Source organism: Trachymyrmex septentrionalis, unplaced genomic scaffold (genome assembly GCF_001594115.1).
Source record: "Trachymyrmex septentrionalis isolate Tsep2-gDNA-1 unplaced genomic scaffold, Tsep1.0 scaffold5, whole genome shotgun sequence".
Taxonomy (NCBI): Eukaryota; Metazoa; Arthropoda; class Insecta; order Hymenoptera; family Formicidae; genus Trachymyrmex; species Trachymyrmex septentrionalis.
This window is the reverse complement of record NW_017305672.1, coordinates 445,081-465,315: the sequence shown is the minus strand read 5'-3', so window position 1 is coordinate 465,315 and position 20,235 is coordinate 445,081. Positions and strand designations below refer to the sequence as shown.

At 32.1% G+C, this 20,235-nt stretch overlaps 1 protein-coding gene across 4 annotated transcripts in view; it reads right to left on the bottom strand.

Moving 5' to 3' along the window:
• Positions 1 to 20,235, bottom strand: part of LOC108751578 (venom dipeptidyl peptidase 4) — a 794,336-nt gene that overhangs the window by 394,500 nt on the left and 379,601 nt on the right. For all 4 annotated transcript variants that reach the window (XM_018491818.1, XM_018491819.1, XM_018491821.1 and 1 more), the window contains 2 exons: positions 17,251 to 17,345; positions 7,978 to 8,052 (listed from right to left, as the gene is read on the bottom strand). In XM_018491818.1, coding sequence (XP_018347320.1) covers positions 7,978 to 8,052; positions 17,251 to 17,345 — 170 coding nt within the window. The remainder of the gene's footprint in view (positions 1 to 7,977; positions 8,053 to 17,250; positions 17,346 to 20,235) is intronic.

Genomic DNA, 20,235 nt, shown 5'->3' with positions numbered 1-20,235 from the left:
TATATATATATATATATATATTTAATGCAACAAAATTATTTTCAGACCTATATTTAACTAAACTTTTAGATACTTCAGCAAAATCGTTCTTTCTGTATATCAATGATTTGCGATTTTTCTCAATTCTATTTCTCTCGAGCTGAATATCCATAAATGATCTCATTCTAATTCACTGTGCTTGTGTCTAATCCACCAAGTTCCTTCACGTTACATCGAAAGGACATCGGTGAATCGGGTAACGAGATAAACCAACGATTTCTCGGGGGGCGATTACCGTACTCGTGCTCGCTTACGGATAGCGCATAGTCTCTCTTCGGAGATCCAGATGGTCCGTCTAGAACATAATTCAGGATTTCGCGTACGCCGGTAACAGCGACAACTGTGAACCGTTGGAGACTAGAGCGAGGCTACGCACATGCATAGGTCGGCGCATACAAAGGAGCGGATGAAAGGACGACGAGGCGAGGAAGTGGAAGGATAGGAGGGGGAGCAAAAGGGGGTTATGGTAGCGGTAATGTATGCAATTGAACTGACCGGCGTGCACGACGGATGGTTGTTAGTCGGTCATGGGCAGTGGCGTTCAGAACGCGGCAGTGGTTCCCGTTGTCTAAGTAGCGAACGCATGCAGGTATGAATGGAGCGACAAGGACTATCGCGTATCACAATTGTAGAATCCCGCATGGTACAACCGCGTTGGGTATTATATGGTGTTTAGTTTGCTACAATGCTCACGCCGTGGTTTAAACTACTATCTCTATTTCTGTTTCTTCGTGTTCGCATGATCATGTCGAATTAACTTGACCGCGCCTCCTTGAACACAGTCGAGACAACACTAATTCATGAAATGGAGCTAGCCGAGCGAATGAACGAAAATAAAAACGCGCATTTTATCCGTTGGAATGCTGCTTGTGCGTAGAATTTGAGCTTGTATTTTAATATATTTTTTCCTCCTTTTTATGAGTTGACCATATTATTGCAATAATTGAGACGGTTAATATGCTATTTAAAACGATGTTTTAAAGAAATTTTGAAAGTAAAAGATTTCATGTTACTTTATATAATGAGAAAGGGGAATGAATAGAGATTAATATTATTTATCATACAAAAAAGCGAGATTGTTTTTTCTATAAAATAAATTTCCCGCTCATTTTATTATAACCGCGATCCTCACGCAAAATATGCAGACTTTAAATACGACCTGAATACCAAAGTAATTCGCCAGGTCACAACAAAATGCGCAGATTTTAAGATAAATTCTTGAAAAAAAATATACATAAATAAATCCTATGCAGCCATCGGCGACAGCAAATTAGCAGCTTAGTCTTGAAATGCAACGCAGACATGCAATGCAGATCGTTTTAATGTTTAGGATTAACATTGTATATTATAAACTTTATATTAGATAGGTATTTGATACAATTTTAAAATTTATTGTAGTCCAGAATGCTCGTTCATAAACTTATTAATAGGTAATTTTTAACTCTGCAATAAAAATGATTTTTTCATTTTCTTCAAGATAATATTATTATTCCATTTTCTCCAAGATAATATTTAATTGTACACGTATACTGATTGTGAGAAAAAATCATTTGATATTTGTAACAATAATTGCGTGGTAAAATAATAATAAAAATTCCATTTTTATAATTTATTACTATAATGTTACACCGTAAAAAATAAAATGTTAACTTAAAAACATATAGTGGACTTTTTGAGACTTGCAAAAGTGTTAAAATTAACATTTTTGTATGTCTTTTTAACTTTCTTGTGTGTCTCAGAAAATCTGCTATACGTCTTTAAGTTAAAACTAACATTATATTTTTCACAAGTAATAATAATTATACTATTTGTAATTCTATATGTCAAAAGAATATATCGCTTATTTGCTACAACAAAAAATTTTTCCAGAATACGCTCAAATGTTCTAAATTATTAAAATTTTGAAATGTTAATTTTTAAATTTTGGTACATAATTGATTATAAAGAAATAAAATTATGTTTTTTTAATATTTATATTTTTTCTTTATATTTCTATTCCTTTCTTCAAGCAATTTAAAAATTACAGTTTTCTTAATTATGTCATTATTGTAGCAAATGAACGTTGCCCCGCAAATAATGTATAATTTTATATTGTTTTCGGGGAGAATAACAACTATATTCTTTTCTGTATATATATAATTATTATTACTAATATTAGCAGCAATAACTATAAAAATGAAAGTTCTAATCATAATTATTTTATAATGCAATTACAGCAAATACCTAAACTTTTATCAATTTTTTTTTCAATAGAAGGACTACGCGACATTAAAAGATTTTATTTGAGCGTTGCAAATGCACTGAAAAAGTGTGATTAGGTTAATTGAAAATCTAATAGATTCAATTACTATGTCTGTTCAAAAACGGACAAATCAGAATTCTTGTAAGAATTATCGGATAAATTTGATTAATTCCTTCTATTGTAGTTAAATCTACCAAAAGCTCTTGTTTTGATTAAATAAATTTTTCCCATTATCTATATCAAAATTTCTTATTAATCGAGTATTGCTAAGCAATACTTACAAAGCAATATAAAAACAAAAATCCAAATTAAATGTATTATAAACCTTTAAAAATTTCTGGATATTTCTCAAAAAAATTCCATTGGCAGAGAAGAGAAGACGTTTTCTCATCAGCCGTGTCACATATTAAGTTAGAGGAAAAGTTCTGCGGATTTTTTAATAGGTGACACTAGTGTCAAAAAATAGATATATGTCATTCAAATGCCAGTCTGCCGCACATTTTTTGATAAGTCACACTACGCTTTACATTTGGCAAGTTTGATTAAGAAATCGTATAAAGTGTATGTTTTGGTCGGACGTGTTTTGCGGATACGGCATACAAGTAAGATGGAAGAACAAAAATTGCATTTTCGCCATATTTTGCTGTTTTTATTCTGTAAAGGCCATAAAGCGGCGGATGCTAAGCGCGAAATATGCGACGTGTATGGTGCCTCGGCCTTAAGCGCGGACACACGCGAAAGATGGTTTGCCCACTTCCTTTTCCAAAAATTTAATCTCCAAAATGCATTACGCTCTGGACGGCTAATTGCTGCTAACGACAACCAACTTCTGACTGCAGTGAAGAATGATCGACACTTAACGACTCGAGAGATTGCGGAGCGCTTCGCCATTTATCATACAATCGTGCGGACCGATTGAAAAAGCTTGGCATAATGAAAAAGATCGATGTACGGGTGTCGCACGAACTAACCGAAAACAGCATCATGGACTTTGGTGTGTGAGTCTCTCCTGAAACAAAACTCTTTAGACTCATTTCTAAAACGGATCTGGAGACGAGAAATGAGTTGTCTATAACAAACGGCAGAAGTCGTGGTGTGGTCCGCAGCAAGTCTTCAAAAACGATAGCGAAACCTGATTTGCATCCACAAAAGATTATGTTCAGCATTTGGTGGGATTACAAAGGAGAGCTGCTCCCGCAGGATCAAATAATAGATTCAAAAGTACTGCGCCTAGCTCGACAAATTGCACAAGGCAACAGGTAGGAAGGATATGGTCTTTCATCATGCCCAATCACACACTTCTTTCATCATGAAAACAAAATTGCAGAGATTTGGTTGCTAAGAAATGATCCAGCACCCACCATATTCGCCGGACCTTGCACCGTCTGATTACCTTGTTTCACTCGCTGCAAAACAATCTTGGTCAACGATTCAATTTAATGGAGGCCGTCCTCCTGATTTTCACCTCGCTGATTTTTTCGTTCACAAGTCCCAAGGATTTTACGAGAGTGACATCAAGGCTCTATTGAAACGTTAGTAACATGTTGTAGATCAAGACGGTCAATAGATTATTAATTGAATAAATTGTTATAAATGTCGATTTTTTGTTTAAATTTATACTAAAAACCAAAACTGTTCCTCCAATCCAATATAATTTCGTTCCACTTCCTTTTCTTCTTAATCCCTTTTCAGTGGCAGATTTATGAGGAGGGGGGGGCGGGGGGGAAAGGCATGGAATCATGACTCCTCTCTTGGAGTTTTTTTTTTAAATTAAAATGTTACATATATTTTTAATATTTCTAAAATACTTAATCGCAATTTTGATATTCCAAAAATATTTTTTAATTTAAGAAACTCTTAGATTTTTGCAGCTTAAAGCTTACTGTTCTATTGTAGATACCGTGTTATGCAATGTTATGCGAAAATCACTAATTGCTAGATTACTTAAAATATTACTGTCTGCCGATAAGTGTCGCTCCTGCTAAACAAAGTTTTTCAGCTCTTTGGCATTCGAAAGTTTGATTAAGAAATTGTATAAATGAAAAGAAACTTTTAAAGCTTGCGTTGTTACGTACAAAACAGAAATTGTTAAAGAAACAGTATTGAACAGGTTTCCCAGAAATATAAGATATAAATTAGATATATCATTGTAAGGCCGGAATCAGATTACACATTGAAGATTGAGATTGAAGATTGAAAATTGAAATTTGACCGATGAAGACAAAGGAATTTTAGCTCCTATTGTTTGGATTAGTTAAATTTCAATCTTTCAATCTTCAATCTCAATCTTCAATGCGTAGTCTGATTCCGACCTAAAATGTTATGCCTATATATAATATATTTTTTTGCTGATATTATAATTTTAAATAAAATGTTTTATTAATTAAATATTTACATAATACTTTTTCAATGTAATGCTAATAATAATTCAAACAATCTATCTTTCCGTATTTGACCTTAAAAAAAATTTCGCTTGCAATTTTTTGCGCAACGCGCAAATTTAATAATAAGGACGAAAAGATACGAGAATGATATAAAGTAATTAAATTTTCCCTTTTTCTTTATTACTCGTTCGTTACAATTGGCACATAATATTTCAGAAACCCGCTAATTCAAAAATCAACCCTAAAATAAATCCATCAGTGGCACCTCCCTCCCTTTGACAAATGTCTGGATCCGCCAATACTTTTTGCCTATATAATTTTAAATAAAATGTTTCCTAGATTATATAATTATATACTTTTTTAATGTAATATGCCAATAGTAATTTAAATATTTTATATTTCATATTTAACCTTGAAAAAGTTTTGTTTGCAGCGCGTCAATTTGATTTGACTTTTGGATCCACATCTGCCTCTTTTAAATTTCTAATCTGTTCAGACAGATCACAGTACGACGACTTACAATTAGTACATCCATTTGAACTTGCCTTAATTATTTCACTACAGTGGATTTCACTTCAGTACAAGATACGAGTACAACACGCACAATAATATGATTATGGGATGTACGATACAAAACAATACAGTATTCGCTCGACTCGATTTGCGCCAATTTGCACAATAATAAAACTGCTAGGATACTCTTAATCAGAATTCTGATAATGTTGCGTATGTTTAGTAAATATAACCAGAAATTTTATAAATCCAACTAAAAAATATTAAACAAATCCTTGTAGTATAAGCTATCGAATGTTCTAGTTATAAAATCTCACATCCTGTTATAATAACCAGAAATTCTGCTAGATTTAACTAAAATGCATTTAACCATATACATCTTGTTGATACAATCAAACTATTTTTCTCAGTGTGGAATATACGTATGTTCATTCCGATAATGCTCGAAATATTATTTTAAACAAATCCTGCGTGTTGTCGGATTAAACAAACTTTGCATCACTTTGACTACTACGCGATCTGACCTTAATTCATTTAAGCTTATCCGAATGCATTCGCTCGGATGTGGGTGCACGGTTTCAGAGATCTCAACTCAAGCTTCTTATAATTACTAGTCTTTGAAAGTTTAAGCAGTTTCCTACCGACGTACAGTCAAACCACTTGACGAACGGGTTCACCGAATGGCGAAGAACGGAAGTGAAGGTACGAGCTAGGAGAATGAAATGTTTATCGCAGTCATTCCGTTCGGCAATACGATTAACTTCCGGATAGTCCTACATACCTTGTTTCCATGATTATCTCACTATGCAGTTCTATATTTACTCTCTCGAAAACTTCATTCACATTTATAACATAAAACAAAACTTATTCTCATATAGCCTTAGGATATCTTATATTTTTAAATTTTATAATTTACAAAATACGCGCGCTTGATTAAAATTTTGAATTCATAGAATTAACGCGATTTGATATTTAAGTCAAATATATCTAATAACAATAATCTACCGAAAAAATAGTATTGCTGAAGCATCAAAAAATTTAGCTAAAATAGTTTTGTTAAATTATCAAAATAATTATGTAGGACGCTCAAGTTGATTGTTAAAATATTAAAATTTTTTTGTAGAACTACTCATTATGTTTGAGTTTCCTATATAATTATTTTAATGATTTAACAAAATTATTTTTAAATCTGTATTTAAATTTTTAAATATTCCAGCACACTTATATACAAAATCGTTCTCTCTGTATATTTTCAATTAGAATATTAGAGCATTATTATTTTAACAAGTATCAACTCTTTAATATTTCTCATTAAACGCATAAAATTGTCAACATTAAAATTAAATGGCTTCGTAAAAAAAGGTAGTATAAAAAATTTTCAGAATACGTTTTAAAATGTCAAAGATAGAAAATAATAAGACAATGAATTTGTCTTATTTTCTTTCTTCAAGACACTTGTTAAACCGAGACATAAATTAACTTGCCATTTACTTGAAAAGAACGAATCACGTTATTACGCAAAAAAATATCCCTTCATTAACATTAATATTAATTCTTAACACATCTTTGGGTCATTCGTGTCCTGTGCATTTCTTTTTTGTGAAATACTAAGAGCACCTGGTCAAATATCGATCTCTTTTCTATTCATAAAAAAGCTTGGCATTTAGAGAACAAATTTTGTGCGTTGCCGTTCTCAGTTCGTGTGTATCCTTTAACTGGCACAATTTCAAAGTTCACCTCTGGTTTGCAAATGACCCAACGTATGTATACAAAGTATACATTTTTTGTACAATAACTAAACAATTTTTTTCTTTATTTTCAACTAATTCTCGGTTGTATTGCAGTAATATTTCGCGAATCATTAAAAAAGAATTTAACCCTAGAATAACATATCAGCCCTTAATAAACATGATTTTTGGAAGCCTTGTACTAAATGTTGTCAATAATATTATATATTATGTTGTCTTAAATGTTATAAAAAACATTTTCCTAATAAATTATAAGTTTTTTTAACACAATGGTAATAATAAAATTTGCATTTTGGCATTGTTTGAAATGCAATATATCTTTAATTTACAACCATATATTCAAACATATTAAAAAAATATTATTTTTAGGTTACTTAATAACTAAATTTTTGGACAGTCTAAATTATCTTTTTTTTTTTTGTAGTTTGGAATGTCAATTTTAAGATATTGAACCATATTTTTTTTAAACATTTTTATTTTAGAGTTTTACATTTTTGTATAAAACAGTGCATTTTTTCATTTTGTTAACTATATTTAGTTATAACAATTTATCGGCAATTTGTTATAAATACATAACTGTACTAATATTTTCTAAAGATATAAAAAAATCGTTTAATAATTTTTATATACTTGTAAAAATTATGAAAATTAATCCAGAATACGAATGACCGAATGTGTGTAGTAAAGGTGCCCAAAACTAAAGTGTGTACTAAGAATTGAAACTCATAGTCTATGAGTTTATTACCTGGGCATTAGACATGCAAAGTCAGAAATTGCCTATTCGTAAGGTTGAGTCGGGAACAATTACATTGCGCTGCTGTAATCCTCATTTGCATGCATATGTTTTGGAGAAAAGCTGCGTCGTCAGCATAATAGTTATCATCACGTCATCAAAGATTCGCAGATTCGCAATTTTAATTAAGTAATATAACATGATGTCCGCGTTTTGTCATGCAACTATATTTTTCTACTTAGCATTAACGTGACGATACACCCGCGCACTTTCCATTATTTCGTTTTATCAAAAATTTATAATAAAAGCAAAACTTACCTTCTGGTAGTTGAGAGCGAGCAATAGGTACTTCCTATCGGCAGATAAATGGTGATCAAAACTCGACAGTAAATCCTGAAAGAACAAAATACCAAATCATTTATAAAATAAAAGTTATTAGGTTGGAATACAATTTCACACACATACATACTCGTACACACACACACGCGCGCGCACGCGCGCACACACATAGTTCGATTCAATAAAGTGTAAAATGTGCAACGAATGAAAATATCAAAAACACAATATACAGAGAAATGGGATTCACTGGAATAATATTAACTCACAATTTAACAGAATTAATGAATTCAATACATTTACTTCGCTAATCTGCAAATTATGCAATCTGTTTGAAACTTCTGTCTCGCAGAAACGTTTATAGGCAACTTATATTCGATTTAATTACTTACTTATATTTCATTTAATTTAAAAAAAACGTTAAAATATGTAGTACTCGCCTCTGAGAGAGTTAACGTTAAATTCATATCGTGTAAATTGATGCAGCCTCGTCGAAGCAATTAAGAATTAAAATAAACACGATTGTTGCTTATTATATATAAAAATACGATACAGGAGTATAACCGCTATCTTTACAAGCTAACGTTGCGCGATAAAAAAACAAGTAATTATTAGTTCCAGTAATAAGGAAAACAACGTAAAAGTACGAAAATTTCTTGTTCTTGCGTGTCAGGCTGCAATAATCAGCGTCGAAAAACGCGAGATTGCGCTTGCCCGACGCGGTGCAAATCGCAGACAGAGCTTATCGCTTATTACGCTTATAAAACGAGTCGTTAGCGAGATGAACACGGAATAGACTGCAAATGCGAGACGACAGCCGCGTCAAAAGTGGCTTTGTGCTGCCGCGACGACCTGGAACGGTTTGTCGAAATCACGGCGAGTAAATTACGATCACGTGCGTGATACGGATCACCGAGGTTGTTGAATGAGCTACGACGACCCGACTAATGGAATGACCATCGTTAAGCGAAGTCGCGCGTTCGAACGAGACAATCGTTCCGAGTTGCTCAGCGGACGATCGGACTGGCGATCATTCCACTTAGCCGTCGCAATCATAATACGGTAACTGGCGACCGACAACTGCCATTATTATTTTAATATGGCAAGTTTATTCGCGTGATAAACGAGACTAGTGGATCGCGTCTTTATGCATTGTTGCTCGGATACATTAACATATATGTATATACATTGAAATTTAAGCTTTAAGCGTCCTCTACAGTTTTTCTATTCAAAAAGTTTGTTCATGTAATGATTAAAGGAATGCTAGAGCGACGGCCGAACTTAATCGAAGTAGATAGTAGACTTTTTTAAATTCGAAATTCAATAAGTGACATCTTTCATTCATTTCTTACATATCGTTGTGTCTCACTCAAACGTATTTATCTGTCTTTATCTAACATATTGCAACGCCATCTCTTGGAAGATCGAACATCTACTGCTAGATACAATTATTGCTTTGTTTACCGTTTCGAAGACTTCGCTCAGGGTTCGTATACACATCATAGTACAGTCAATTTAGACGAAAATAGAGCGGAAGATTTTAACCTTTATTAAACTACTAATCCTATAATGGCTGCTACTATCATTTGTAGAAAAGATCACGTTTGCTTACAAAACGATTGCCTACAGCTTCGTTTGCATACAGCAATATTGCACACACGACACTATTGGCCTAGTTTACATCGTACACTTGATAATTTAATAAAAAATTACTACTAATAATTTTTTATTAAATTATCTTAATTTTAGCGATACGCGTAAACATATACATGATATGTGTATTTAAATAATCATTTTAATGCATATTATATCAATTTAGTACATCATTTTTTAAATGCATCGCTAAAATTAAAATAATTTAATAGAAAGTTACTAGTTAATACGCATATCAAATGCATGATGTAAACTGGGTAAACACGATGTAAACAATTAATAGCGTGTGTGTGCAATCAGTGCAATGTACTGTGTGCAATATTGTCGTGTGTGCAACGTGCAACGTGCAATATTGTCGTTTGTACTATACGCTGTGTGCAATATTGCTGTATGCAAACGAAGCTATAGGCAATCATTTTTGTAGGCAAACAAAGCCCTCCCTATTAGCAAATATAAATATCAATATAAATCTTTCTTTTTAAGCTTTTAATCTTATAAGTCTTAGTTTCATAAACTTAGTATTGTTTGTGCGCGCAATACATTTTGTGCTGCATTGTCGTTTGGTCCATACGAATTATAAAACTTTCGTATTAAGGAAATATCTACGATAAGCTGTGATCAGACTATGCATATGAAGATTGAGATTGAGATTAAGATTGAGATTAAGATTGAAGCTCGACCAATAAGAATAGAACAAGCTGAGATTGAGATTGCAGATTGAAATATAGGGCTCCGTCTATTTTTCCAATCTTTAATCTCAATCTCAACCTGAAGATTGAATAAGTTGCCAGTATTTCAGTCATTTGGTGATTAATCTCACCAAATGTATTGTATATGTACAAATAATAAGTTATGAAAGGTTATAAAAAGTACAAACACAGCACAATTAAAACGTGTAAGTGCAATTAAATGCGTATTTAATAATTGTTATGTGTGGTTCTAGCTATATCTCCCGATATTCTTACTAATCTCAATCTTATCTGCTGTTGAATATAATTCATAGTGTAATTGAGCAATTTTCAATCTTAATTTCAATCTTAATCTCAATCTCAATCTCAATTGTGGGATTGAACGAACTTACCTGGGAAGTTCAATCCTGATTATGCCCTTGGTCTCATCCGGATGGACACAACTGTGTAGTTGTACTCCTGCACGTACCTTCGCAACAAAATTTGAAAAAACCGCCAAAATCATTAATATGGTGACGCGCTGGCGGCGTCCGAGAGCGCTGATAAGCGCGCGAAGCAGGACGATGCGCGAATAATGGCGCACGCGGCACGCGGATCAATCTTTTATTTTGGCGATTTTTTTTAATTCTGTTGCGAAGGTACGTGCAGGAGCACGACTACACAGTTGTGTTCATCCGAACGAGACAATATAGGGCATAATCTCAATTTCCAAGTCTAATCACGGCTTCATTAGATGACAGTTCTACGAGTTGAAAAAATGTAAGTGTTTAACTTCTTTTTAATTTTACAATTAGTATAAAATCTATTGCAGCACCATCAAATTTTGCATCTACTTTAATCCTGTAAAAGGATTTTTTATTTCATTTAGTAAATTCGAAGATTTGACCGATCTGCAAAATCCCGACAATTTGGCCACTCCAGCATTCACCTTAAGCTAAATATAGAATAAGAAATATTGGGAGTATAAATAAGTTTCCGCCGTTTGACAAACAATGGCGCTACCAGTATGTTATAGTTAAAATTGTCAGCTGTAAAACGTCATATCGTAAGGTTGGACATCTGGCAAGAACATAACCTTGAAATGTTAGCGATTTTGCATCAGCATCTTATATCTTTTTTCGTGCGAAAATGTCGAGTTTTGAGCCGAATAAGCATCATTTGCGGGAGCTTTTGATTTACTTCTTTAATTTGAAGAAATCTGCAGCTAAGGAGCATCGATTGCTTGTAGAAGTATATGGTGAGGCTGCCTTAAGTGAGAGAAGTTGCCGTGAGTGATTTCAAAAGTTTAAGAACGGTGAATTTGACGTCGAAGACAAAGAACGTAGCGGAAGGCCGAAAATGTACGAAGACGCGGAATTGGAAGCATTATTGGATGAAGATTCGTGCCAAACGCAAGAAGCACTTGCACTTACATTAGGAGTGACTCAACCAGCAATTTCACATCGCTTAAAATCGTTGGGAATGATTCAAAAGCAAGGAAATTGGATTCCATATGAACTGAAGCCGAGAAACGTTAACGCCGATTTTTCACATGTGAAATGCTGCTTGCCAGGCATAAACGAAAGGATTTTTTGCACCATGTAGTCACTGGTGATGAAAAATGGATCCACTACCCAAAGGATAACCCAAAGAAGAAGAAATCATGGGGACCACCTGGCCATGCTTCAACATCGACAGCCAAGCCGAACATTCATGGGAAAAAGCTCATGTTGTGTATTTGGTGGGATCAGCTAGGTGTCGTTTATTATGAGTTGCTCAAACCGAACGAAACCATTACTGGGGCTCTCTACCGAACACAATTGATGAGATTGAGCCGAGCACTCAAGGAAAAACGCGCCCACTACTACTCCAGACACGACAAAGTTATTCTTCTGCATGATAATGCTCATCCACATGTTGCGGCGCCAGTCAAAACCTACTTGGAAACTCAATTGGGAAGTTTTACCCCACCCGCCGTATTCACCAGACATTGCTCCTTCTGATTACTACCTGTTTCGATCGATGGCGCATGGCCTGTCTGAGCAACACTTCACATCATATGAAGATACTAAAAATTGGGTCGATTCGTGGATAGCTTCAAAAGATGAAACGTTTTTCCGACGCGGTATCCGTATGCTGCCAGAAAGATGGGAAAAAGTAGTGGCTAGCGATGGACAATACTTCGAATAAAACATTAGGTACCGTTCTTTCACAATAAATGCCCAATTTTTGATAAAAAACGGCGGAAACTTATTTATACTCTTAATACATTCTTCTCAGCTTCGAAATATACTATATTCTTAAAATATACATGTTCTTTAACAAGATAAAAAACTTATAGATTTTTCTTTATTGTATTTGAAAGTAATAGTAAATGTTCAACTGTAAGAAGTAATGGCCATAAAGCTAGATCTTTAATACTTAAATAATTCAATCTAAATTATTATATACCTATGTATACTATATGTATACTTGCATATATACCATATTTGTAGTTATTCGAACTGCGCGCCGAATAATAAAAAAAAGTTTGGCAGGAATTTAGAACCTGATTAAAAAATTAGTGCAATAAAAAGTAGACATATTTAAAAAAAATAATTAAGATAAAATAAAAAAATTTTTGTTTAAACTATTAAACTACAATATATTGTTAAAATATAAACATTGATCTTATTAAACCGTTTTATATGTATATATATCCTTTTTAATATAAGTAGAAAATTTAAATTGCTAATTCCTAGTTATTTTTCGCAGAGACTAAACATCCTTAATGAAGATTTTACAATAATAATTAACATTCAATAATTGTATTATGATTTCAGAATATTATTTTTCTCATTTCGAGAAAAAATAAAAATATTTATGTAATTATTATAAAAAGTTATTTAATAAATTGTGTCGTTAAACTGTAATGTGTAAAATTTCAGATCAATTGCGAATAAAGATTCGGAACCAAACTTTCATTAAAATCTCAATAAAACTCGTATAGTAAACTGTGATGCAACAGTAAAATAAATATAATTGTAAAGTTCGGTTATTTTAACTGTAACTATAATTTTATGCATACATTTATGCTTTCTTCAATAAATTTTTGAGAGTAAAAAAAAGTGTGTGCGCGCGCGCGCGCGTGTGTGTGCACATATATATATATATATATATGTTTATGTATATGTGTATGTATATATGTATGGATGTGTACATATATATTGAAGTGAAAATACACGGGTCATAAACTCTCTAATAGCTTTCAGGCTAACAAGGAATACAGTTTTGATAAGACTGTTCTCGGCATTGCGAGAAGGACTTGCGCGAAAACAGTCCCGTAAGATTTCGAGTAATGCACGAAATGCGGAAAACTTCATTTAATTCGAGAAAGTAAGAAAGAATGATAAATTCAACGATAAAAATAAAATTTAAAAATGTCGCACCGGTTAACTGTTGCAATTTCTCTTTAGCGCTTTCCCCTGCCACTTGCTTAATTGAAAGAATCAGCTTATCCTCTTCTTACTGATTACGGCGACGGCACCTGATAAGATTTTATTCGGAAACATGAAGAAACCGCTTATCCGTTACTTATGAAAGTTAAAGAAGAATAGACGGAATGAAATGAATTATTTCTTTATCAGAAAAAGATTTGTTTAAATAAATTGTTGTTTAAATAAAAATATAATTAGATATAATCACTCTACGATACTATTATTATTACAACGCAAAAAAGTGATAAAAAATAATATAACTCCAACAATTTCTTTTGTCTTATAGGTATAAAAGGAAAGAATGGTTTTATTAAAGTATTAAAAAATTTAACTATAGATCTAAAAATAATTTTATATAAAGTGTCCCAAATTTAAATGGCCAAACTTCGGAAACATGTAGGGGATCGATAAACTAAAAAAAAAGTCTTTAAAGATATAGTCGTTTTTGCTTCATTTTGAAAAAAAATCACAAAAAAAGACAAATAGTAGTTTTCATTTTTGTACTTATATATTTATTACTTATTCATTCAGAGATTATTTATTCATTCATATGTTTATTTCTTATTCATTAAGAGTTTAATGCGAATTACAGTCGAAGCTGAATCTTAGATGCTTTTAAATAATCTCTGTGTGAACTTATATACTAAATATGTAGTCATTTGAACTGCGCGCCGAAATGATTTTCAGACTTGTAAATTAACGCAATTAAACTACTATAGTAATATCACAAATTAAATTAATAAGCAATTTAATAATTTGATGCTCAATCTGACATCCTATTATAAAAATGTTAATGTACTAAAAAACTGTAAATAAATTTATTGCAAAAAATATTACAGTTTTTCAGTACATTAACATCTTTCTAAATTGGATGCCAGAGCATCAAATTATTAAATTGCTTATCAATTTAATTTGCAATATTACTGTAGTAGTTTAATTTTATTTTAAGCGTTTATAAGTCTGAAAATCATTTCGGCGCGCAGTTCAAATGGCTACATATTTAATATTATATATAAATTCACATAGAGATTATTTAAAAGCATCTAAGATCCAGCTTCGACTATAATAGGCATTAAATTCTTACTTATTGTGTATTCACGTATACAGTCTTAATAAATTGTTTATTATTATTCATTCACACTTATTTATTTACATTGTCACTTGCTTAATGCAGATATTGTTCAAAATGTTGGCTTCTTGCAGAAATGCATGCGTTGTATCTTATATGGATATCTCGTGTTGCAGCTAAATACTGATTTGGTCAACGCAATGATTCGCCGATCCAGACACTCTTTTCTCGGGGGCGCGTATTCTCGTACTGTCTTTAAAGCATTATCGTTAAAATCGTACACAAAAACAATAATATTCCGCTTTGATAATAATAATATTCCGAAAATTACATTTTGTCTTTTTTTGCTGCTTTCTCCAAAACAAGGAGAAAACGAGTATATCTCTAAAAATTTTTTTTTTCATAATTTATCAATTTCCCAAAATTTAATCATTTTAATTCGGGACACCCTATATAAACCATCAAAATAATTTTACAGGACACTCAAACTAACTGCTAGAATGTTTTTTGTAGCATTGTGACACGATTACGATAACTGTGGCCCCTCAAAATGAAAAATTCTCTAATCAACAGATACTAAAATAACTAACAATTACAAACCAAAAAAGAATCGTCGCTTCACGTGGAAAGTTGCGCGCCCCGTAGCAGAGGGGAGATGAGGTAAGAGTCTTAATATATATCTTGTAAAGGTCAATGTCTTGAATAATCTCCAGAACATTTTGGTTGACAATCATTGTTTATTAAAAAGTTATTATCAAATTAATCATAAAATTAAAATATGATTATCAAATCAAATACTGATTATAGAATTTTTTTACTCATGTTCCTTACTAAAAACGCTTTCCAAAAAACTTTTATTTTGAGAGGTCACAGTATCATAGTCTCCCCAGCATTGTCATTAACATTTAAGCGTTCTATATAATTATTTTGATGTCCGACAATATTATTTATTACAGATCTATATCTAGCTAAATTTTTGAATATTTTAGCAAAATCATTCTTTTTGCGCATAAAATTGCCTTTTTTTAAATTTAAAATTGTTAAAGAAACATTTATTACCGTATAACATTTATTACAGTACCAAATTTTCAATAAACAAACAGTACAATATTGAATTCAAGTAGATTTCAATATCGTTGTTGCAATATATCACAAGTGTATGACAAATAGTTTTGTATAACGATATTTCGTAAATACATCATTTAGATTTTCCTCCGAAGAGACATTTCGCAATGTTAAATTTTACTGAGATAGACATCGTGTTACAGATGTCGTAATGAATCATTTTACAACAGTAGCCAGCTGGATATCTACATGCGTACGAATGAGAATGGTCGACGATAGATTGCATGCGTCAGAATGTGAAAGATAACAAGCAATTACCGTTCCAGCGATCTCTTCGACAGCGCGGTGCGGCGCGGCGGTGCAGTGTCGCGGGAGTAACGATAGACGCGTGGTTTGCCCGATGCATACTCGGCATCAAGCTCGATATTGCACATTACATTACGTCTTTCGTTCCCCTCTGCATCGTGAAATAGTTTCAACCCCTCTTTCCCGATTTCGCCCGTTTCACTGCTTTCATATTCGATCCGCACACGCGGCTTCCGCTTTTACATATACGTACATATGTACACGCACCCTCGTACTAGGGTTCGCAGTAGCCAGGGTGATTTAATTGATTACGCAGATATGAATTAGAGCGGGAAAGAAAATTAGGAGAATGGCGGAGAAAGGGACAAAGTAGGGATCACGTATGTGGGATATAGTGCTTTCGTTTCATGGTGTATTTCAATCTGTGATTTCGGAAGTGAGGCGCGATGGCGAACAATTAATTTGTATCAACTATTCATATAACAATTTCTATTTAATCACACGCACGTTAATGCGACAATAATTGTGCATACGTTAACGCATGCGCAAAAATGTTTGCGTACACCTTCTAAACTGGCTCATACTGGAGTACACATTCTACGATAATTGATTACCTCTGATAACGCAGTTGACACATTTCATATTTCACATTATATAATATTTCACATTATTATGCTAATTATATATTGATGTGTATAATTAACATTGTATATTGTTTTCTTTGTTTAATTAATACCTATAATTAATATAAGTTTTGTTTACGCATCAGCGTAAATTCAATATAAATTTTAATTTAATATCGTTATTGTTTCATTTGTAACTTATGTCTATATTACTGTTATTAGCACAGATAGAAAGAAGAAGATAAGCGGAATGTGATAACCCAAGTAAAATAACTGATAATTCTGAGATTCATTACAAGTAGAAATTCTCGGACGAGCGCTTCTAAATTTCATACTAACTTCGAAGTCCGCCACGAGAACTTTCATACAATGTGCAGAAGTTTAAGAAAACTTACGGGATTGCTGGAGTCCAACAGGATCTTGGATGCGGCCGAGCTAACATTGTAGATCAACAAATTGCCTATCTCGTCACGGTAGAGGATCTCGTCTCCTGCAACAAGAAGATACATCAACGGGAATTAAATTTTAAATTAATACACTCGCATAACACGTAATATCCTTATCGTACATTTTGCTATTTCGAGAATTGCATCACTACGATTAAATCCACGCATTAAGTATCTTTTTTCGCACAAAATCTCATTTCATCATGGATTATAATAAAGTTTCCCGCGTGCTTTTACGTTTGTCCCGGAGTATTTAAAATAACGATCAGTTACTATCCTGTGTTATAAGATTTATGTTTATTTATAGAATGTTGGAATTGTATAATATTGCTGCATTGTTGTAGATTGCGAACAATCGCTTTTAAATACGATAAAAATATCTAACGTAAACGTATATCGTTGTACGCGGATGCGTAACTTTGACTAACAATCTGATTAATAATCACAGAACCACAAAAAAATTTTTGGAGAACAACTTAAATCAGAGTAAGTGTTTCTGATACTGAATCCTGATTTATAAGCCGTTTTGTTCCATCATGTATAGTTTTTTTAGATAATCAAGAAAAATGATGGAAAAGTCTATCAAAATTAAAACATTTGAAGAAAGAGCAAAAGTAAATATAACATCAAAATGAACAGTCGTAGAACTAATTTAATTTATATTTTGGTAAGTTTGACAAAGTATAAGAAATAAAAAAATTTTGCTTTACTAATATTAGGTACCCATTATAGCCTAACGCTTCATAAAACAAATCGATAATCGATAAAATATCATTGTGCAATAAACAGTCAGTTGATCTGCATGAACTATGGAAGATTTTTTAAACTCTAAAAATAGTTATTTTAATTGTTACTTTTGGAAGATAAGTTAGATTAAGTTAAGCACAGAGTTTGGCACAAAATGTTATCAGCATAAATTTATGCGATACATATAAGACTATAATAATACTTAAATTGTAAAGTACAATTTTTATTTATTACACTTTGTTAAACTTGCCAAAATATATTTAAATCAGTTCTGGGATTACATTTTAATGTTAGATTTACTTTGGCTATTTTCTTAAATGTTTCAATTTCTATAGATTTTCCTTCATTTTTCTTGATTATTTAAAGAACTAGGCGTAATAGAGCAAAACAATTTACGAATTCGGATACAGTGAGTAAAATCCATACAAATCATCTACTCTGGTTTGAGTTGCTCTCCAAAAATTTTGTTGTAATCTTATGTAATATATCTATAAATAAAAATAATGAGCAGTATAAACAAATATTATCTTTCTTGTCTTTCTTCATTTTTTGCAAATCTTACGAAAAATCCTTTACTGCTTCAAAGACTTTTTCCAAAAATTTTTGTTTTCCGATAACTACGATTTCTGGAAATAGTCGCAACACTGTTCTCCATTAGACCGTGCAAAGATGGAACTTGTTCGGGAAAGATGATTGATTAATTTGCTTTCACATCGCTCGTCTGCCTTTGTGCACTCTTCCCACGAGAAAAGGCAGACGTGTAGTTTCTTTCAAAAACGATAGAAGCTGAAGCAAGAGATGTAGAAAGAGAAAAAGATAAAAGGAAGGAGGAAGGCAGAAACGAGTAAATTTCGTAGACAAGAGTTCCTCCTCGAAAATCGATTTTCGTGAATCGACAGTATGTCGTTTCATCAATCTTAGTGAGACTGGCACGTAAAAATCTTCGGTATAAGAAGCGTTGAGTTAGATCGCGATAGACCATGAATAAGAAATATTTTTATCGTTATCGAGGAGGCATAAAAACAGAGAAAGAGATAAGGAAAAAGACAAGAGACAGAAAAGGAAGCAAGAAAAGGCAGATAAAAGTAGAGAAAAAAAGTATGAAAAATGGTAGTAAATACACAATGGATAAAAGTTGGAGAAAAAAAAAATCGCGGAAATTACAACTCATGGAAAGTCTTGCAAAACGAAAAAATGGTCGGAATGTCTCATTACAAATGAGTTCAAATAAATAATACGTGATTGTTTATAAAATTTATTCTCTCACAGCCCCGTTTTTTTCTGACTAAAAATATTTTATTTAATTTTCTTAATAAAAATATTTTATTATTCGTATAACACAAAATATTTTGTATTCGTACACACACAGAAAGTTACTTTGCATACGTCCCATATTACACTTTCCCTATTACAATTATACCTATACGTTCCCTATTACAATTATTCTAATATTTGCTTAAACGTGCAAATAATAATGTAAATGTGCTGATAATTAAAGAAATAAAACAATATTTTACATCCTTTAACGTTATTAGTCTGCATATTGCACGCACGCAGTATGAACTTTCCACTCAGCCACTGATTGTTCGTTCAACCAACAAACAAGGAGTGACATGTATGACAGAATGAATAATCACAGACTCAACATAGTAAATTACACCAACATATGGCCCAACAGAAAAGCCAGTTTCAACTATTTTTCGACGACGCATACTTTAATTCTTCAAGAAAATTTTTTTGCATCACTAAATCGACTATATTTTTAGAAAAAAGAATTGTTTCATCTTTACGAAACAACTCGGAGCAAAGTATCCAATTTTTCATCTTCAAAGTAAATCGGAACTATTGTATTTCTTAAGATTAATTCTCTTAACAAAGAAAAAATAATTGCAAAACAATGAAGGAAATATTGAGAAATAAAATAAAGAGTCGTAAAAAATTCAAATTTATCGGATATAATATTTCAAAAAAACGTTAATAAAAAAATTGTTGCAATTAATAATAAAAAAGTGCAACTATAAAATAGATGTAATCATATATATCAAATTATTTATTAAACTATAATTATATCAAAACTGTTCATAATGCGCACTAAATTTGAAAAATAATACCTCGTAAATAATAAAAGAATCAATAGTATTATTTTTTAATGCTAAATTATAATTTTAATAAATTAATATATATATA